This window comes from Syngnathus floridae, chromosome 2, assembly GCF_059516105.1.
Source record: "Syngnathus floridae isolate MCC-2025c chromosome 2, RoL_Sflo_1.0, whole genome shotgun sequence".
NCBI classification, from domain to species: domain Eukaryota; kingdom Metazoa; phylum Chordata; class Actinopteri; order Syngnathiformes; family Syngnathidae; genus Syngnathus; species Syngnathus floridae.
Genome location: NC_142414.1, coordinates 3,042,772 through 3,061,135, shown reverse-complemented (window position 1 = coordinate 3,061,135; position 18,364 = coordinate 3,042,772). Strand labels below are relative to the sequence as shown.

General features: G+C 48.8%; 1 protein-coding gene across 7 annotated transcripts in view; it reads right to left on the bottom strand.

Annotated features, from left to right (window-relative positions):
* The window catches only part of lama5 (laminin, alpha 5), a 347,871-nt gene that overhangs the window by 246,712 nt on the left and 82,795 nt on the right, over positions 1-18,364 (bottom strand). For all 7 annotated transcript variants that reach the window (XR_015863095.1, XM_088398876.1, XM_088398835.1 and 4 more), the window contains exons 6-9: positions 13,976-14,073; positions 5,804-5,919; positions 2,004-2,122; positions 1,856-1,946 (exon numbers count right to left, since the gene is read on the bottom strand). Coding sequence is in view for 6 of the 7 variants with exons in the window: in XM_088398876.1 (XP_088255002.1) it covers positions 1,856-1,946; positions 2,004-2,122; positions 5,804-5,919; positions 13,976-14,073 (424 nt within the window). In the remaining variant the exon portion in view is untranslated. The remainder of the gene's footprint in view (positions 1-1,855; positions 1,947-2,003; positions 2,123-5,803; positions 5,920-13,975; positions 14,074-18,364) is intronic.

The window sequence follows — 18,364 nt, the reverse complement described above, 5'->3', positions numbered from 1 at the left end:
ACCATAGGTGAGGGTAGGAGCGTAAATCGACCGGTAAATTGAGAGCTTTGCCTTTTGGCTCAGCTCTCTCTTCACCACAACGGACCGGTACAGGGTCCGCATTACTGCCGACGCTGCACCGATCCGCCTGTCGATCTCACGCTCCATCCTCCCCTCACTCGTGAACAAGACTCCAAGATACTTGAACTCCTCCACTTGGGGCAGGATCTCATCCCCGATCCGGAGAGGGCATTCCACCCTTTTCCGATCGAGGACCATGGACTCGGATTTGGAGGTGCTGACCCTCATCCCGACCGCTTCACACTCGGCTGCGAACCGTTCCAGCGAGAGCTGTAGATCACGGCCTGAAGAAGCCAACAGCACCACGTCATCTGCAAAAAGCAGAGACGCGATGCTGAGGTCCCCAGCATCTGGGGACTCTGGCACCTTGCCTTCTAAATGAAATACAAAACTTGCTATCATCTGAATGGACTTTGGAACACTCTGGAACTGCCCAGTGCTTCTTTTCCATAGCCCAAGTCAGACGCTTCTTCTGTTGTCTTGAGTTCAGAAGTGGCTTGACCATGGGAATAAGGTTATTGTAGCCCATTTCCCGGACACGTCCGTGAACATTGGCTTTTGATACCTAGACTCCAGCTTCAGTCCACTGTCTTTGAAGTTCCCCCAAATTGTGGAAGCAACTTTTCTTCACAATGCTCTTAAGGCTGCGGTCATCTCTCTTGGTTGTGCAGCGTTTCCTGCCACATTTCCCCCTTCCAACAGACTTTTTGTGGATGTGCTTTGAAACTGCACTCTGTGAACAGCTTGCTCTTTTGAGAAATTTATTTTTGTGTCTTACCCTCCTAATGGAGCGTGTCAATGATGGTCCTCTGGACAGCAGTCAGATCAACAGTCTTCCCCATACTTGTGATTTAGTTTACTGAACCACGCTGGGTGTTTTTCAAGGCTCGGGAAACTCTTGCAGGTGTTTCGAGTTAATTAGACCATTCAAGTGATTAGCTGAATACCCTACTAGTATACTTCTTCATGATATTCTAATATTTTGAGATGGGATATTTGAGTTTTCTTAAGCTGCATGACATAATCAGCAATATTAAAATAATAAAAGGCTTGCAATATTTCAGTTGGGTTGTAATGAATCCAGAATGTATGGCAATTTTTGTTTTTTTAATTGCATTACAGAAGATAAAGAACTTTATCACAATATTCTAATTTTCTGAGACAGTCATGTATATATACACACATACACATGCTCTGTTTGTTTGGTGTGTATTTTTTTAGATGTTGGCCTGCGATCCGCTCGCATTAATACGCGTCCCATTTTTAATGTTATAAAGCAATCATCTCTTTGTAAGCACTTTATTTGTAAGCACTGGGCTACTTTTTGGGGTGTACCTCGGATACATGAAACGCACATACTGTGTATATTTTTTTTCTTGTTCATGATGCATTTTCTTGACTGGGTCGACTAATAGTACAGAGTGACTTATAGTCCATAAAACACAGTAAAAATAAATACTTTTCCATAGTTAAAAACAAAAGTTTTGAATATAAGCATAACTCATTCGCGAGGGGGCGATAGGGGATTTTGGGTGCAACTCCAAGCTCAACATTTTGAGTCTTGGTTTGTGTAATATAAATTCCCCCCTCAAATTTATTACATACTGCAAAGCAATATTTTTTTCCTTTTCTTTTTTTAGTATAAAAAATACAGTAATTCCCAGGGGGCAACTAATGTCAATTCAACATCAATATGTCTGATTGATGTTGAATTAACATCAGAAATCCACTGGGTTAAATTTATAGATTCATAATAAATAGCTGGCCCCAGTCAAGATGGGATCATGTGACTTACGTGCGCAAGCTTGTGGTGAGTCAATGGTTGTGTCCGGCGCTTTGTAGTAGCCAAGGATACAGCGCTCACAGTTGACCCCAGTGGTGTGGTGCTACAATAGAACCAAGATTGGAAAAAAATTTGTGGCGTGCAAATAAACATGACTCACCTGACAGTTGAGGCAGACTCCGCCCCCTCTGTATTCTCCTCGGATGTTGAGGCTCCCATGCCGCTGATCCACGTCAGTGTCGTGGAAGCAATCAAATGAATGGCGGTGACAGTTGCATGCTGCGAAGATTGAAGACTTATTTTGTCAACTCAAAGCATGTGTGGTGGTCTTCAAAATAACAGCCTTAGTATACATGTATATGCTGCTGCCAATGGGCAAAATGAACATGCTTGGTTTGTGTTGTTGTGTTGCATTTGTTCTTCTTCTTTTACATATTACCATCGGATTGGCAGATATTTAGCATCTTAAGTAAAACTGTGCTTGATTGTAATATCATAATTTGCTGATTACTACCATTACCATGACTACCATTACTGCAACTTACTTGCTATTTATTACTTTTAATTACAGTGGAGCCTAAGTTTTCGAACACAATAAGTTTCAGAAGGCTGTTTGAGAAGTGAATCGTTCAAATTCCAAATCATATTTTCCCATTACATATAATGGGCCAAATATTAATCCGTTCCAAGCCCCCCCCCCAAAAAAACACCTTTTTTAAGCATTTTTTCATTTGCGCATTTTTGGCCAATCCCGCAACTGCAGCGCACCGCCAAACGCGCAACCGTAGCGCATCGCTGACTGTGCAACCGCACCGCGCTGGTCGCATTATTGTGACAGAGCCGTTGCTGAAATTTAGAAGATATTTTTGAAGTCCTGCTGTACTTTCCAAAATTTAAGTGGAAATCCGTGCGCAGGGAGCTTAATTCTGTCCGATCGCACAACCGCAGCGCGCCGTGCGCTCAGTGTCGCATTGCTTTCGGAGCGTCTTTGTGTTTTAGGATGGCTTTGCTCCCACTTGCTTCCGACATCCGAAGCAAAAAAATCGCGAATTTTTTGTTTGAATACCGATTTGTTCGAGAACCGGAACGTTCGAAAACCGAGGCTCCACTGTACTTCCTAATATCCTTTTAAATAATCCAAGCTTTCTCGACATACTGTACACTGTCAAGATTTTTTTTCTGATTTTTCTCCATTTTTAAATGAGTTGGGGTCAATTCTGAGGGTTTAACTTTTCCCCCAAGACATTACAATGGGCATCAATTATATGCAATATTTGGCTGGGCTTGTCCCAATTCCCCAAGTTTAATTGCAAGTTCTTCGGATCTGTGATCTTTTTTTTTTAACTCTTTGATTGACACCAAAATGTTGTTTGTGCAAAGGCTATTTTTTTACGCATGTTAAAAAAGGACTTGATCCCTTTTGACGAGTAAAATAAAGGCTCTGGTTGTCCCTTGCCCAGAAACAGGTCACCAGGGTCTCCATCTAGATCCAGGCCTGGAGGTGTTAGAAAGCGCCTGGTGGACAGGCCTGCACCCATGGGGCCCGGGCCGGGCTCAGCCCGAAAGTCCCCCTCCCATGGGCTCACCACCTGTGGAAGTGGCCTAAGGGGTTGTGTGCTCTGTGAACGGCGGGGACATTTGTGGTCTGATCCCTAGCTAGAGGAGCTAGCTCTAGGAACATGGAATGTCAGCTCTCTGGCAGGGAAGGAGCCCGAGTCGGAAGCTCAGATATTCAGACGAGACAGTTGGACTCGCTTCGACACTCTGTTTTGGCGCTGGTACCAGTTTTCTTGAGAGGGGTTGGACTTTATCCTAGAGCAGTTAAAGTTAAAGTTAAAGTCCCAATGATCGTCACACACACATCTGGGTGTGGTGAAATTTGTCCTCTGCATTTAACCCATCCTCGTGTGATTTTGATCCATCCCCTGGAGGAGAGGGGAGCAGTGAGCAGCAGCGGTGCCGCGCTCGATAATCATTTGGTGATTTAACCCCTAAATTCCAATGGGTCCCATTTTTATAGTCTTTGGTATGACCCAGCCGGGGTTTGAACCCACAACCTTCCAGTCTCAGGGCGGACACTCTACCATTGTCGGCACACTTATTGCCCCATGGCTTGGCGCCTGTACTTTGGAGTTCAGTGGACGTTCAATGACCACTCACACAATCGGAAAACTGATTAATTGCGCCAAAAAGCAATGACGAGTATGTGAGCACATTGCAAAGAGTATGTGGCATACAATATTTTACTAGCCTAACTTTTTCTGTGTATTCTCAGGGGTATTTTTAGCAAGTGTAGACATTTAGAACAGGTTCCCCCCTCCCCAAACAAAATTAGGACGTCAAGAATAAAGTGACATTTCTTTTTTGCTATAAAAGTTTGAGGATAGTCTGGCACGCATTATTTGCTTTTAAATCAATTCCTATGGGAAACGTTGCTTCTAATTACAAACTTTTTTACTTACAAACCCGATCGCAGAGCCAATGAAGTTCGTAAGTAGAGGTACCACTGTACTTGGAAGGAGTACTGGAGAGTGCTCCTTCTGGGGACTCCATCATTCTGTTGGGTGACAGTTCTCACGTGGATAATGACAGTGAGACCTGGATGGGTGTTATTGGGGAAATACCCTCCCCCCAATCAGTACCTAATTGATGTTCTGTTATTGGCCTTCTGTGCTTGACATGGAATGTCCATGACAAACACCATGTTCAAGCATGATGGTGGCCATATATGCACTTGACATCGGGACACCCAAGGTCACAGTTCAAAGATCACCTTTGTAGTAGTGTCATCTGATTAGCGGCCGCATGTTTTGGACATTTGGTTGAAGAGAGGGGCGGAGCCGTCAACTGATCGCTACCAGGTGGTGGATTGGTCCTGATGGTGGGATAAGATGCCAGTTCGACCTGACAGCCCCAAACATATTGTGAGAGTTTGCTGGGAATGTCTGGCAATATGCCCTGTCAGAGAGCGTTTCAACTCCCACCTCCGGCAGAGCTTTGCCCACATCCCTGGGGAGGCAGGGAACATTGTTTTGCCCAATGATGTGGTGCTGTCGGCTTCTTCAAATTGTGATCTGCATCTGACTGGAATGACTCGGAAGAGGTTGGGATTAAAATCAGCATCTCCAAGTCTGAGAACACGGTCCTCAGTTGAAAATGGATATAATGCCCGTTACTGGTTGTGGATGAGATCATGCCCAAAATGGTGGAGTTCACGTATCTTGGAGTCTTGTTCACAAATGAGGGCAGGATGGAGCGTGAGATCGACAGGCGGATTGGTGCAGCATCTGTGGTGATGCGGACTCTGTATCGAACCGTAGTGAAGGAGCTGAGCCAAAAGGTGAAGCTCTTGGTTTACCGGTCAATCTACGTTCCTGGTCTCACCAATGATCACAAGCTGTGGGTCGTGACAAAAAGAAAACGATCCCAGATACAAGAGGACGAAAGGAGTTTCTTTTGCAGGGTGTCCGGGCTCTCTCCTAGAGATAGGGTGAGAAATTCAGTCATCTGGCAGGTTCTCAAAGTCGAGCCGCTGCTCCTCCACATTGAGAGCCAGATGAGGTGGCACGGAAATCTGATTAGGATGACTCCAGGATGCCCTCTGGTGAGGCGTTCTGGGCTTGTTCCACCGGAATGAGGCCCTGAGGACATCCCAGGACATGCTGGTGAGACTGTGTCTCTCCACTGGCCTGGGTACACCTCTGGAACGAGCTGGATGAAATGGTTGGAAAGTCTGGGCTTTCCTGCTAAAGCTTGCTGTCCCTGCAACCCGATTCTCGATACGTGGGAGAAAATCGATGGAAATGGTTGGAAAAAGTGACTTCATACATTACCGGATTAATTTTCTTTTCTTGCAAACAAAGAAAGGACTACATTTGAGAAACTGTTATTCTTTTGAGTTTAAATGCCAGCCATATATCTCATGATAGGCAAGCAGAACATACAAAGCAGAACACTCACGTTCACACTCGTTGGCACTGAAAGTGGTGGCTGGTTTCCACGGCATCTGATGGTATCCAGGGCAACACTGGTCACATGATGCACCACAAGTGTTGTGCTGACAGTCACACTGCAGCCTGCACACACACGCACGCACGCACACGCACACACACAAACGAGTAAAGTTCATTGAAGGAAGGTTGTGGAAGCAAAAGCAAATGTGCTTAAGGAGAATCGCATTTTTTTTTTTTTTTACTTTTGACATGAGATATTCGCCACAAGCGTGAAAGTTTACATCGCTATTATTAATGTTGCAGAATCTAACTCAAAAGCATTTGTTTATGTTTGCAAGCAAAATGTAAAGCACTGTCTCGGGCCAATCATTGGCCTAAAAAAATATATTTTCGGCAGTTTTTAGAACTGGGCTACTTTTTTTAGAGCCTCAAAGGAGGAGATACCAAAAAAGGCGAGCAGCTTAGAATAGACTAGGGTAGAATAGAGCACAGTAGGGTAGGGTAGGGTTGGGCAGAATAGACTAGAGTAGATTAGAGCAGAGATTTGTCGGGGGAAACGGAGCTAAAATAGCAGTAATGTATATTCCAGGCAGGAAAAATACATACTGGGTACACCCACAGATGATTTATAGTAGTTAGTAGATAAGAGCTGCTGAGGACCTTCTACACTGCCATCATCCAGTCTATCCTCTGCACCTCCATCACTGTCTGGTTTGGATCGGCCACCAAACAAGACAAGCACAGACTGCAACGAACAATCAGGTCTGCGGAAAAGATAATCGGGACCAACCTTCCATCTATCCAAGACTTGTCCCTGTCCAGGACCAGGAAACATGCAAGTAACATCTCTGCAGACCCTTCTCACCCAGGTCACAGTCTATTCAAACTACTCCCCTCCGGACGGCATTAGAGCGCTGTACAAAGTCAAATTCCCTGTTTGGCATGCACAAACTTTGTCAATAAAGCTGATTCTTATTTGTCTGTGGAAATGTGGGTAAATGCAGAGTAGAATAGAGCTGAGTAGATTTGCCGGTGGAAATGAAACTAAAATAGCTGTAATGTATATTACAGGCAAGAAAAATACATACTGGGTACACCTACAGATGATTTGTGTCAATACTGTGCAGTGTAATAAATGCAAGTCATTGTTGCGATGGCCAGCAAAAGGACTAATTTAACAGAGCAGAGGATCATGCACAAAATCTATTTAAAAGCTGAAAGTTGTTGTATTTGGCTGCAAGACGAGTGAACTGCATCTCCTTTCAATAGTCAAGTTAGCTTGTGATTGTTACACGGCCAGAGTGGCCCAATTCAAAATCTTTACCATCAGACTTCGCTTCATCCATGAGTACCAAGAATAGCAACATGTCTGGGATTTCACCACTTAAATTGACATTACCTGAAATTTGGCCTTCTTTGTTTGCTAACCTGATGTTGCGGCAAAATAAGATGCACATTGCCTCTGTGACTAAAATGCAATTTCGTAGTTTTCAGCTCATCGTCGCCTACTGCCACCCAGCCCATGGAGTTTGGTCATGCCTCTCTCACACCTGAGGAGCACCAGCGACTCTTCCAGGCCAATCTGTGCTTGAACTGTGGGGTTGGGGGGGTGACAGAGTGGCAACCTGCTGAAAGGCCAGGAGATCACCCGCTGCAGGGGAATCCGCATGAGCTCAGTAAACCTCTTACCATCTCCTGCTCTCCAACATTACCCACACCTTGGCCACCCTGGTCGACTCTGGAGCCGAGGCCATGATCGTTGACGCATAACTCGCTCGACAACTGGACATTGGCCACCACCCATTGTCTCCACCAATTCCGGCACGAGCCCTGGATGGTTGACCACTCTGCATGTTAGCACATGTCCCTGCTGCGATAACTATGCTCCTGTTAGGCAACCATCGGAAGGCTATTCAATTTCATCTCCTACGTGTCCCAGGTCAACCCCTCATCCTGTGCCACCCCTAGCATAATCCTGTGTTTGACTGGAACACAGGAATGGTACGAGAGTGCCCGCCAGCTACCACTGTCTGAGAGACGTGTTCAGCAACGCCAAGGCCACCCCTATGCCTCCACACTGCCCTACGATTGTGCCATCGACCTGCCGGGCACTGCACCACCAAAGGGCCTTCTGTATTCTCACTCGGCACCTAAAAGAAAGGCCATGAGGAATACATCCAGGATTTACCTCGCCCCCCAGGAATAATCCACCCAACTACCACACCTGCCGGAGCAGGGTTCTTCTTTGTGTGCAAGTATGGCTCGCTCCCCCCTTCATTGACTAACGCAGCCTGAATCACAGTCAACCTACCCTCTGCCACTTCTGTCCTCCGCCTGCTCGAGAACTCCCTTTATGTCAAGGCAGAGAAGCGTGAGTTCCACGCCCAGTTGGTCTTGTTCCCGGGCTACATCGTGACCTAGGGGAGCATCCAAATGGACCCTGCAAAAGTGAAAGCCGTCACCTCATGGTCAAAGCCGGAGACTAGAAGAAGCTGTAGCAGTTAGCTTTCGACTTCTATTTGAGATTTATTCGGAACTACAGCTCTGTAGCGTCTCCTCTTGCTACCCTCACCAGCACCGCAACCCCCATTCGAGTGGAACCCAACGACAGGAAATTAGCGGCATTGAAGGCACGTTTGAACTCCGCCCCCATCCTTCAAATGCCTGACCCTGAGCGTCAATTTGTGGTTGAAGTGGACACCTTGGATATGGGAATGGGGGCTGTTCTCTCCCAGCACTCAACCTCTGACGACAAACCCCACCCCTGAGCCTTCTCATGCCGCCTGTCCTCCGTTGAGTGGAACTACGAGATTGGCACCATCATCCTCACAATTTTTGACATTTCAGTAAAATAGCCCACTTGGTCCCTCTGCCCAAATGGCCTTCTGCCAAGCAAACAGCCCAGGAGGTATTGGAACAGGTGTTCCGATAGCATGGGCTGCCGAGGGACATCATTTTGGACCAAGGGCCAAAGTTTTCACCCGCATTTGGCTGGGAGTTTTGTTGCCTCCTGGGGGCCACCGCAAGTCTCACATTGGGCTCCCATCCCCATGCTAACGGGCAGTCAGAACGGCTTAACCAGAAGTTGGGCAAGGGCCTTTGCTGCACAGCTTCGGGTAGCCTGCGGTTGTGTGCCCAGCAACTGCCCTGGGCGGCGTATGCCCACAACTCTCTTCCGAGCTCTGCCTGTCACCCTTCCACTGTGTGGCCAACTACCAACCAGAATTTCAGCCCTACCTAGCGGGTTGGACAGGAGGTGTGGCTCTCGGCCAGGGACCTGCCCCTCCGGGTGAAATCGCAGAAGCTGGCGTTCCGATTTGTTGTGCTGATGTCCGGCTCAAACTTCTCAGTTCCATGAGGGTCTACCCCACTTTCTACTTCTCTAAAGTAAAGCCTGTCCCTGAGAGCCCCCCCGAGAGCTACCGCTCTGCCTCCGTCCCATTCCGTGGGGCAGGCCCAGTCTACACAGTCCGCAGCCTGCTCCATTCACAGCGGAGAGGCAGGGGTCTCTAGTATCTCATGGACTGGGAGCCGTACGGCCTCGATGAACAGCCGTTGATCCCAGCTGAAAGGATCATGGACCCGGCTTTCATTGTGGAATGTTACCGTCTCCATACTGACTAGACCGTCTCCCGCAGGGGGCTGCCAAGGAATCCCTGTCGCACTCCAGCTTGGCCGCCCTGCCTTCCACTAGACTCGGTGTGCCCACCTGCTTCTGTGTCAGACACGGAGTCTGCCTCCTCGTCTACGTCCACCCTCGACCCTGACCTGGCCCTGTGCCGTTGCCTGGCGCCCCCTCTGAGGACAAGGTGATGGAGGTGGAGCAGCACGACATTGACGCCATGGAGAGCGACACTAAGCGTGGTTATTTTGCATAATTTTTGTATCAAATATCACCATTATTTTTTATTTGAAGTAGTTTAGCTGTTAGCTATTCTTTCACTGCAATATGCTGATGTTTTGATGACATGGTACAGTTTCACAATTAGTTTGCCGTATCGAGGTAATTTATATTAAAAAAAAATCCATTTTATTATTTTTTTCTTGCATTAACATATGGCAGGGCTGTCCAAACTTTTTGCAAAGCGGGCCAGATTTGGTTAGATGAAAATGTATAGGGGCTGACCATTCACACCGACATTCCTCAAACATTACCATTGTAAATGAACTTGTAAATATGTAACTATATCCTTTGCTGTCTGCAGACAGGTTGATATTGCAAATGAGAATATGTTGTCAATTGCACTACCAAAAAACTTAGATTAAAATAATAAATCAAATACAAATGAACCATTTTATTTAAATTGAATGATTTTTTTATTCGATTTATTAAGTTTGTTTTATTATTGTTATTGTTGTATTAATAAGAAGGGTTAGGGTTATTGTTGTTTGTAAACAGGCCAGGTTGCATCATGTCAGATTTTTAATTCTCCATTTTATCTTTTTTACTTAAACTTCATACACAACAAATTACTTCATAATCACAAAATAATAATCCATAGTCTTTTTGTTGTTTCCGATCAGTGAGTGGGCGGCGCGGATGCGTAGTAGTGTGTAGAGTTAGCACGAAGTAGACAGCGCTCACCAGTAGTTTTTTGTTTTGCCTTTCCCTGTGGAGCGTCACTTGCAGCGTCTGATTTTGATTTCAAGATGGCGGCGCGTGCACACGCAGCGGCCACTCTCTGTCCCGTCATTACGGTGATTTGTTCGTCTAATGAGTGTTCGTCCGACAGTCTTGTGTGTTCGTCTCGTCCGTGCTACAAGTACAGCAGGCAGGTTCTGCTTGACATCGGCAGAAGTGGGTTTTGCGGCGTTCTGGACTTTGAAGCGTCGACATTAAAGGCGCTCGGACTGCTACGTCCTGAGACGTCGCCGACCTCACCCGCTATTCCTCCCCTGGTTGGGAGCCGTCGGAAACGGTGTGCGAGGAGGCAGAAGAGGGGCAAGCGCGGAGGCGTCCGGGCCAGGCTGGCGGCCAACCCAGCACGACCGGCGGTGCCCTCCATTCTTCTGGCGAATGTTCGATCGCTGGACAACAAAATGGATTACGTTCGCCTGCTGAGGTCTACGAACCGGACGGTGCGGAACTGCTGTGTGCTCGTGTTCACCGAGACCTGGTTGAGTGACAACATTCCGGACTCTGCCGTGCATCTGGAGCGGCTAGCGTGCTATCGGTCGGACCGTGCCATTGTACGAGGGGGAAAGTCGCGAGGAGGTGGAATATGCGTCTACATCCGAGAAGAATGGTGCCGGGACTCTGTGGTGGTATGTGAGCACTGCTCGCCGCTTGTGGAGTTTGTGATCATTAAGTGCCGTCCTTTTTATCTGCCGAGGGAATTTACCGCGATTCTGCTAGTCGCGGTATACATCCCGCCTTCCAACATCGAAGGAGACAGGATCGCGGCGCTTGGTGAACTGTACCAGGCTGTCAGTGAACAGCAAACAGCGCACCCTGACGGTTTCACCATCTTCGCTGGAGACTTCAATCATGCCAACCTGAAGTCTGTTTTCCCGAGGCTTCACCAGCATGTTCCTTTTCCTACACGTGGAGACAGATTCCTGGACCTAGTCTACTCGGCGCAAAAGGGAGCTTTCAAAGCCACCCCCCTCCCCCATCTGGGGCTTTCTGACCATCTCATCGTTTTGCTTTTGCCCGCATACAGACAATTGGTAAAGGCATCCAGGCCGGTTCGGAGGCAGGTTCGAGTGTGGCCTGAGGGTGCCTCCGATGCACTTCGTGACTGCTTCGACACCACTGACTGGGACTTGTTTAAGCAGGCAGCCACCTACAACGATTGGACGGACATAGAGGAGTATACTGACTCTGTTACCTCTTACATCACGAAGTGCATCGATGATGTGACTTGCTCGAAATCCATTGTAACTCGCGCAAACTGGAAGCTGTGGCTGACGGGGGCTGTCCTCAGACTGTTGAGGGCCAGGGACAACGCTTTCAGAGCGGGGGATGAGGCTGGCTTGAGGACGGCGAGGGCCGACCTGTCCCGAGGCATCAAAGAAGCGAAGAAGGCGTTCTCGTGCAAGGTCTCCACCCACTTCAAGGACAGCAAGGACGCACGTAGCCTTTGGCGGGGCATTCAGACCATCACGGACTACAAGCCCGCGCCGAGGAGCTGTGAGGGCGACGTCCGTCTGCTGAACGATCTGAACCGCTTCTTTGCTCGCTTCGACGCCCAGAACAGCACTTGCCCGCTGAAGACCACTCCCCCCCCACACGAGCAGCCCCTGCGCCTCTCTGCCGACTGTGTGAGGAGGGCGCTTGCCGCTATTGACACCCGTAAGGCGGCGGGCTCTGACAACATCCCGGGTCGAGCGCTGAAGGACTGCGCTGGGGAGCTGTCGGGTGTCTTCACGGACATCTTTAACATTTCCCTGCAGCAGGCCATCGTCCCCTCGTGTTTCAAGGCTGCCACCATCGTTCCTGTGCCGAAGAAACCTGCACCGTCCTGCTTCAATGACTACCGCCCTGTGGCACTGACGCCCATCATCATGAAGTGCTTTGAGCGGCTGGTCATGGAGCACATCAAGTCCGTTCTCCCCCCCACCATTGACCCTTTCCAGTTTGCGTACCGTGCCAAGCGGTCCTCTGAGGATGCCATCTGCTCTGCCCTCCACTCGGCCCTCACCCACCTGGAGAGAAAGGACTCATATGTGAGGTTGCTGTTTGTGGACTTCAGCTCTGCCTTCAACACCATTGTGCCGCAGCGACTCATCTGCAAACTCGACGAGCTGGGCCTCAGTACCTCCCTCTGCAACTGGCTACTGGATTTCCTCTGTCAGAGGCCTCAGGTGGTGCGTGTTGGCGACAAAATCTCCGCCAGCATCACGCTGAGCACGGGGGCCCCCCAGGGCTGCGTGCTCAGTCCATTGCTCTTCACCCTGCTGACGCATGACTGCATTGCGACCTACAGCGACAACCGCATAGTGAAGTTTTCAGACGACACGACTCTGGTGGGTCTCATCACGAAGGGCGACGAGACTCGGTACAGGTCGGAAGTTGACGTTCTGACCACGTGGTGCAGGGACAACAACCTCCTGCTGAACGTCAATAAGACCAAGGAAATCATTGTTGACTTCCGGAAGGGTCACACAACACACCTGCCGCTGATCATCGACGGTGCTGTGATGGAGAGGGTGAGCTGCACCAAGTTCCTGGGGGTGCACATCAGTGAGGACCTCTCCTGGTCCGCAAACACCTCGTCACTGGCAAAGAAAGCTCAGCGCCGCCTGTACTTCCTGCGGAAGCTCAGGCGTGCATGTGCTCCTCAGGCAGTCCTGTCTACATTCTACCGTGGCACCATTGAGAGTGTCCTCACCAGTTGCATCGCTGTCTGGGGTGGTAACTGCACTGAACAGAACTTGAAGGCCCTGCAGCGCATAGTGAATACGGCTGGTAAGATTATTGGTGCTTCGCTCCCCTCCCTGAAGGACATTTACACCTCCCATCTCGCCCGCAAGGCAACCTCGATTGCCAGAGATGTGAGTCACCCGGCTCACTCTTTGTTTGTCCTTCTGCCCTCTGGGAAGAGGTACAGGAGCCTGCGCTCCCGCACCACCAGACTCGCCAACAGCTTCTTTCTCCAGGCTGTTAGGGCCCTGAACTCGCTACCCCCTTCTGCGTAGCGTGCGGCACTGTTGCGCTATTTTCGGGTATGTCTGCTGTACGCGCACTTGCTCCTTTTTTTTCTGCTCCTCTTATTTATTTATTTATTGTTGTGTTATTTATTCATTATTCATTCAGCACGCTTTTGTTATACTTGTTTACTTGTTTGTCTGTTGTGTGCCATGTCTTGTCACCGTGGGATAGGGGGGAACGAAATTTCGGTTTCTTTGTGTGTCTTTGGCATGTGGAGAAATTGACAATAAAGCTGACTTTGACTTTGACTTTAGCGCCGCCTTAGTCCTTGGTGTGTGGACATTTGAATGAGGAAGTGTCTGTGTCACTGATTATCTTGCAAACGGACACTTGTGTGCACATGTGTGTGCGTGCGCGTGCGTGCGTGTGCGCGCGCGCGTGTGTGTGTGGTGCGTGCGTGCATGCGTGTGTGTGCGTCTATGTCAGAGAGCGTGCGCACAAAGTGTGTGTGAAACAAAGGCTTCCCCTCTAAAAAGGTTTGCCCAGAGTTCATATCTGTTAGCATTTTGTGCTTTGTGCGCTTACTTGTAAGGATCGTTGAGGTCTTGAGCACTGCATGCTTCAGCGTGTCCGTTACACACACAGCGTCCACCGATGCTGATGTCTTTGATACTGTAGTAATACTGCACAAACAGACATACCAACACCAGGTGAGAAACAACAATTCATTCCAGCAACAGTAACATAGGAACATACAAGGCACAGGTGCATACAAGTTGGAGTCAATAGTGAGTACAGGCTTTACGCAATCAGGGTTTTTGGGGGTCGATCAGCGAACAGTGGTCAGGTTTAGGGAGTGAAAGATGCTCAATCACAGATTTAATCAAAAGATGGAGCAATATAGACCAGCTCAGTGGCCTAATAGTAGAGTGACCACCCTGAGACTGGAAGGTTGTGGGTTCAAACCCCGGCTGGGTCATACCAAAGACTATAAAAATGGGACCCATTGCCTCCCTGCTTGGCACTCAGCATTAAGGGTTAGAATTGGGGGGTTAGATCACCAAATGATTCCCGAGCGCGGCACCGCTGCTGCTCACTGCTCCCCTCTCCCCCAGGGGATGGATCAAAATCACATGGGGATGGGTTAAATGCAGAGGACAAATTTCACCACACCCAGATGTGTGTGTGACGATGATCATTGGGACTTTGATCATTGGGACTTATATATGAACATCTCCAGTCATTCAGGTGGCTGAGGCTTGTATCAGAAGCTGGCTGTGTTGATCAAGTCTCAGTGCCTAGAAACCCCAATGATTATTTAGTCCTATTTTGTCTGTCCACTTTTACCAGGCATAGGTATATAGGACATGGTCAGCACATTCTCAAAGCCATTTGGCACCAGTGTAGCTGTACAGATTTGGCCCTGTATGCGCAAACTATAGACTTTATTTGGAATCTGTAGCGGGAATAGTTCAACTCCCATTCGGTATGACAAGAGTATGTCTATTATCCTTTTTTTTAGCAAAGGTTTGTTACATAACTCTGGAAATAGCTGCGCTGTTTTCATGTTCAAACAACATGGCTGCCATCTGATTGCCCCCCAAGTGAGGGGCTTCCAGGCATGCCCCAACGGCAGGAGGTGCCGGGAATGACCCAGGACCTGGTAGAGAGACAATAACTCCCAATTGAGCTGGGGACGCTGTGGGATCCCCCCCAGAAGAGTTGGAAGAAGTAGCTGGGTGGCTATACTGGGGAAATCTTGAGGTGTTCCCAGGATTCCCTGGGTTGTCACCAGGTTATCCTCCTGGTGGGATGAACTTGTAAAATCTTATCATAGAAGCATTCAGGAGACATCCTAACCAGATCTCAGTCACCTAATCTGACTTCTCTTGATGCAGATGAGCAGCGGCTTAACTCTGTCACTCCCAAATAACCAAGCTTCTTAATTTATCTCTAAGGGAAAGCCCGAGCATCGTGCTGAGGAAACTCTTTTCGACCACTTGTATCCGGTATATCGTTCTTTGGGTCATTACTCACACCTTGTGACCAGAGGTGAAAGTGGTAATGTAAATCGACCGGTAAATCGAGAGCTTCGCCTTTCACCTTGGCTCCTTTTTAACCACAACAGACCAATACATTTGTCGCATCACTGCACATGCTGCACTGATCCACCTGTTGATTGTGCGCTTCATCTTCCCCCTTCTCACCCCAAGATACTTAAATTCCTTTACTTGGCGCAGAATCTCATCCCCGAGCTAGAGATGGCACTATTTTCCAAGTGCGCACCATAGTCTCATATTTGGAGGTGCTAATTTTCACTGCTTCACTCACTGGTATTGACAAAAACAACAACAAAAAAACGTAAATATGTGAATTTACGGGTGATGGATTGTGGGTATGTGAGCCTCCATTATAACTGTGTTAGTTAGCTTAGCTATTAAGTTAGTGTTTAAGTAGTTGGTAAATTCGGGGTACAATAAACTAGAAGGTTTTAAGAGGTTACCAGTGTTGTGATGGTGATTGGCAGGTAATGTGTGATTAGATGGGATTTGAAGCAGTAAAGGCTTGAAAAAGGGACGCATTTTCATGTGAGAGGACGAGCGTGACACACGGACACTGTGAGCGGAGTATCTCTGTCTCTCGAGCAGCGAGAGAGGAGGAAGTGGACAAGCAAGCGAGGTGTGTGACTTGACGGTTTGATGATCGTTGAGACTGCAGGACGGAGCAGCGCATCTTCTCATCGGCTGCCATGGTGACTGAGCAGCTCCACACTCACCGCTAAGATGGGGAAGGACCTAGAAAATGTGTTGACTCTTCACACTCCGGACGGTAAACCGCACTCATTGGAGCATCCCCCTTGCGGTCAAATAGAAAAACTCTTTGCATTGCTTCGTGGAACGTCCGTACATTGTTGGACCTGGTTGTAACTCCTGATAGACCCCACCAGAGGACAGCACTTGAGCTCACAAGATACGACATGGAGAGGACTCTGACAGGAGTTGGTGCTGGGTACACTTTTTCTGAAAAGGGGTCCCTGAGGGCATTCGCCATGGAGTTCACCTCACTGTGAAGTCCCAAATATTGCAACACATACTGGAATGCCGTCGGCATCAATTAAAGGCTGATTACATGGTGCATTCACCTGGTAAAGGAATGGTTTGCCACACTCATCAGTGCTTACGCACCAACTGTGAATGCAAAGTACAAGATCGAGGAGGATTTCTACAGAGCTCTAGACACCGTCCTGTAGAAAACACCGGTTACGGACAAGCTCATAGTCATGGGAAACTTTAGTGCTATGGTGGGCATGCAGTGTTGTACCTGAACGTGCTCAATGAACGAAAGTTGGACGAACGTGAACTGACCGTAGCGCATTTTTGCATTGTGAACGTTTTTGTGTTCATTCTGGGGCCAATGAACGGTTTTTAAAGGGCAGTTTATTTTTGTTTAAGAGTGTCAGGTTTTCTTCTTAGACTTCAAATCTCATCTGAAAATTAAAACCCCGCTAGGCATACTGTAAAAAAGGATTGATTAATAACATCACTAACATCTTCCAGATGAAGAATACATTTAAGACCACCTGGCAGCACCCGCGCTCGAAACACTGGCATATCCTGGACTATGCGATTGTCTATCAAAAGGACAAACATGATGGCCTCACCACCCGTGTCATGCGCAGAGCTGAATGTTGGACTGACCACCTCATGGTCAGATTCAAACTCCTCATGAGCAGTCAACTCTGTGGTCCAAGGGATGCTCCCAACAAAAATATCTGCAGCACTGCACAGTCCCACCACCAAAGCCAACCATCAGCAGCCTCCTTCCTGAAAACCTCAATAAGATCCTCGAAATCAGATGACTGGCCAGCTCTGCACCAGGCTATTCATAGTGCTGCCTCTGAGGCACTTGGCCAGTCAAGGAAATGCCACCAGTATTGATTTAATACGGTTTCACCATCTTCGCTGGAGACTTCAATCATGCCAACCTGAAGTCTGTTTTCCCGAGGCTTCACCAGCATGTTCCTTTTCCGACACGTGGAGACAGCTTCCTGGACCTAGTCTACTCGGCGCAAAAAGGAGCTTTCAAAGCCACCCCCCTCCCCCATCTGGGGCTTTCTGACCATCTCACCGTTTTGCTTTTGCCCGCATACAGACAATTGGTAAAGGCATCCAGGCCGGTTCGGAGGCAGGTTCAAGTGTGGCCTGAGGGTGCCTCCGATGCACTTCGTGACTGCTTCGACACCACTGACTGGGACTTGTTTAAGCAGGCAGCCACCTACAGCGATTGGACGGACATAGAGGAGTATACTGACTCTGTTACCTCTTACATCACGAAGTGCATCGATGATGTGACTTGCTCGAAATCCGTCGTCACTCGCGCGAACTGGAAGCCGTGGCTGACGGGGGCTGTCCTCAGACTGTTGAGGGCCAGGGACAAGGCTTTCAGAGCGGGGGATGACGCTGGCTTGAAGACAGCGAGGGCCGACCTGTCCCGAGGCATCAAAGAAGCGAAGAAGGCGTTCTCGTGCAAGGTCTCCACCCACTTCAAGGACAGCAAGGACGCACGTAGCCTTTGGCGGGGCATTCAGACCATCACGGACTACAAGCCCGCGCCGAGGAGCTGTGAGGGCGACGTCCGTCTGCTGAACGATCTGAACCGCTTCTTTGCTCGCTTCGACGCCCAGAACAGCACTTGCCCGCTGAAGACCACTCCCCTCCCACACGAGCAGCCCCTGCGCCTCTCTGCCGACGGTGTGAGGAGGGCGCTTGCCGCTATTGACACCCGTAAGGCGGCGGGCCCTGACAACATCCCGGGTCGAGCGCTGAAGGACTGCGCTGGGGAGCTGTCGGGTGTCTTCACGGACATCTTTAACGTTTCCCTGCAGCAGGCCATCGTCCCCTCGTGTTTCAAGGCTGCCACCATCGTTCCTGTGCCGAAGAAACCTGCACCGTCCTGCTTCAATGACTACCGCCC